At 33.4% G+C, this 1903-nt stretch overlaps 1 protein-coding gene across 1 annotated transcript; it reads right to left on the reverse strand.

The window, feature by feature from the left end:
• Window positions 1-784: 784 nt before the first annotated feature.
• On the reverse strand, window positions 785-1702 carry LOC127690150 (putative gustatory receptor clone PTE03). The gene has a single exon (XM_052189698.1). The coding sequence runs from the start codon at window positions 1700-1702 to the stop codon at window positions 785-787; it is 918 nt and encodes a 305-aa protein (XP_052045658.1).
• Window positions 1703-1903: the final 201 nt, after the last annotated feature.

A 1903-nucleotide genomic window follows, 5' to 3' on the forward strand; every position in this document is an offset into this window, starting at 1 on the left:
AAAGGAAAATAATATGAAGGTACAATAGAAACCATTTAGAAACAATTAAATCATCCTAACACAATTCAAGTGCTATCTTATTTTCAAGTACACATGAAAGTGATGACATTTGTGAATCCATAATAATTAATATTTATCACTCTTTAGAAAGACCACTTAAGTCTATTTAAATCTTTAATTTTTACTTGAGAATTTGATTTTGTTCTGACTCTTCTATCAAAAACTTGGAACAAAATTTGTGGTTCTTATATAGAATCCTTTTGAACCAATTTTATAATATTCTCTTTGGTATTTTAGATATTAAGTGTGATTATTAGACCTATATATTGACACTTTGGGTTATTTTATGCTTATTTATAATCCATTAGACTGAAAGAAAAATGAATGTTTGAATTCACAAATATGTTTTATGTTGTTGTTTGTTTTGTTTTGTTATGTTTTGTTTTGTTTTTTTGAGTAGTGGTTTCTCTGTGCAGCTCTGGCAGTCCTGAACTCATTCTGTAAAGCAGGCTGGACTTGAACTCACAAATGCATTTTAATACAATGAATAATGTAACCTATGTCAATTTTTATCTGTGCAAATGAATTAAAATATTTTTCTACAGTGAACACATTAATTACTACTTACTCAGTATTTATTAATTTTCTCTTTTAGAATATGAATAGAAGAAGAGTTTTTGGTTCATTGGTGTCCCCATAAAAATGAAAATAAGTATATTCTGAATAAAGAACTCATTTCTATTTTAAAAAGAAAGTAACAATGTAATATTTAGAAAATAAGAGGTTAGATGATTTTTCTCAAAGCTCTCTTCATATCTTTGTTCCTCAGACTATAGATAAATGGGTTCAGCATTGGAGGAAGCACAGTATACATCAATGATGCTACAGAAGTTTCCCTGTATGATTCTGTAAATGCAGAACTAATATATACCCCAAAAGCTGTCCCATAGAACAAGGAAACAACTGACAGATGAGATCCACATGTTGAGAAAGCCTTATGCCTACTGCCTGATGATGGCATTCTGAGAATGGAAGAGATTATTTTAAAGTATGAGAAAATAATCCCTACTAGGGGCACACCACCTAATGCACTAGTCACTACATATACGAGAACGTTGTTGATGAGAGTGTCAGAACATGCAAGCTTGATAACCTGATCAAGTTCACAAAAGAAGTGGGGAATTTCCAGAAATGTGCAGAAAGATAGACGCAAAGTCATTAAACCATGAAGAAGGGCATCCACAGTGCTAATGAACAAAGACAATAAAATCATCAAAAAACATAAATGGAGTTTCATAATGGCTGTGTAGCGAAGGGGATTGCAGATGGCCACATAACGGTCATAAGCCATTGCTGCAAGAAGAAAGTTTTCCATTCCAGCAAAAAGTAAGACAAAGCTGAGCTGGGTAATGCATCCTCTATAACTAATGGATTTCCTATGTTGCTGAAGGTTTATCAGCATCTTAGGAACAGTGGTGGTGCTGAAGCAGATATCGGTGAAGGACAGGTTTGAGAGGAAGAAGTACATTGGAGTGTGGAGGTGAGAGTCAGAGACAATGGCCAGCATGATGAGCAGGTTCCCAGAAACTGTCACTAGGTACATAATCAGGAATAGTCCAAAGAGAATTGGCTGAAGTTCTGGATCCTCTGAGAGTCCCAAGAGATAGAATTCTATTAATCTTGTCTGGTTTTCTAATTCCATTATTTGTTAGAGTCTGAATGGAAAAATAAAAGTGATTGGTTACAAAAGCATATGGACAATGTTACTCTGACCCTGTTCCCATTTTTTCTGTATCTACATTTTGCCTTCTACTTCTTTTCTCTGTACCCTCCTCTGTACTTCAGTATTTTACATAGTGAATTCCATTACTTATATTATAGAAACAAACAAAAAATAGAAAAT

The sequence above is a fragment of the Apodemus sylvaticus genome, chromosome 7 (genome assembly GCF_947179515.1).
Source record: "Apodemus sylvaticus chromosome 7, mApoSyl1.1, whole genome shotgun sequence".
Classification (NCBI taxonomy): domain Eukaryota; kingdom Metazoa; phylum Chordata; class Mammalia; order Rodentia; family Muridae; genus Apodemus; species Apodemus sylvaticus.

What these genes read in the sequence shown, in the direction of transcription:
- LOC127690150 (XM_052189698.1), bottom strand. Translation starts at nt 1,702, where the DNA reads ATGGAATTAGAAAACCAGACAAGATTAATAGAATTCTATCTCTTGGGA.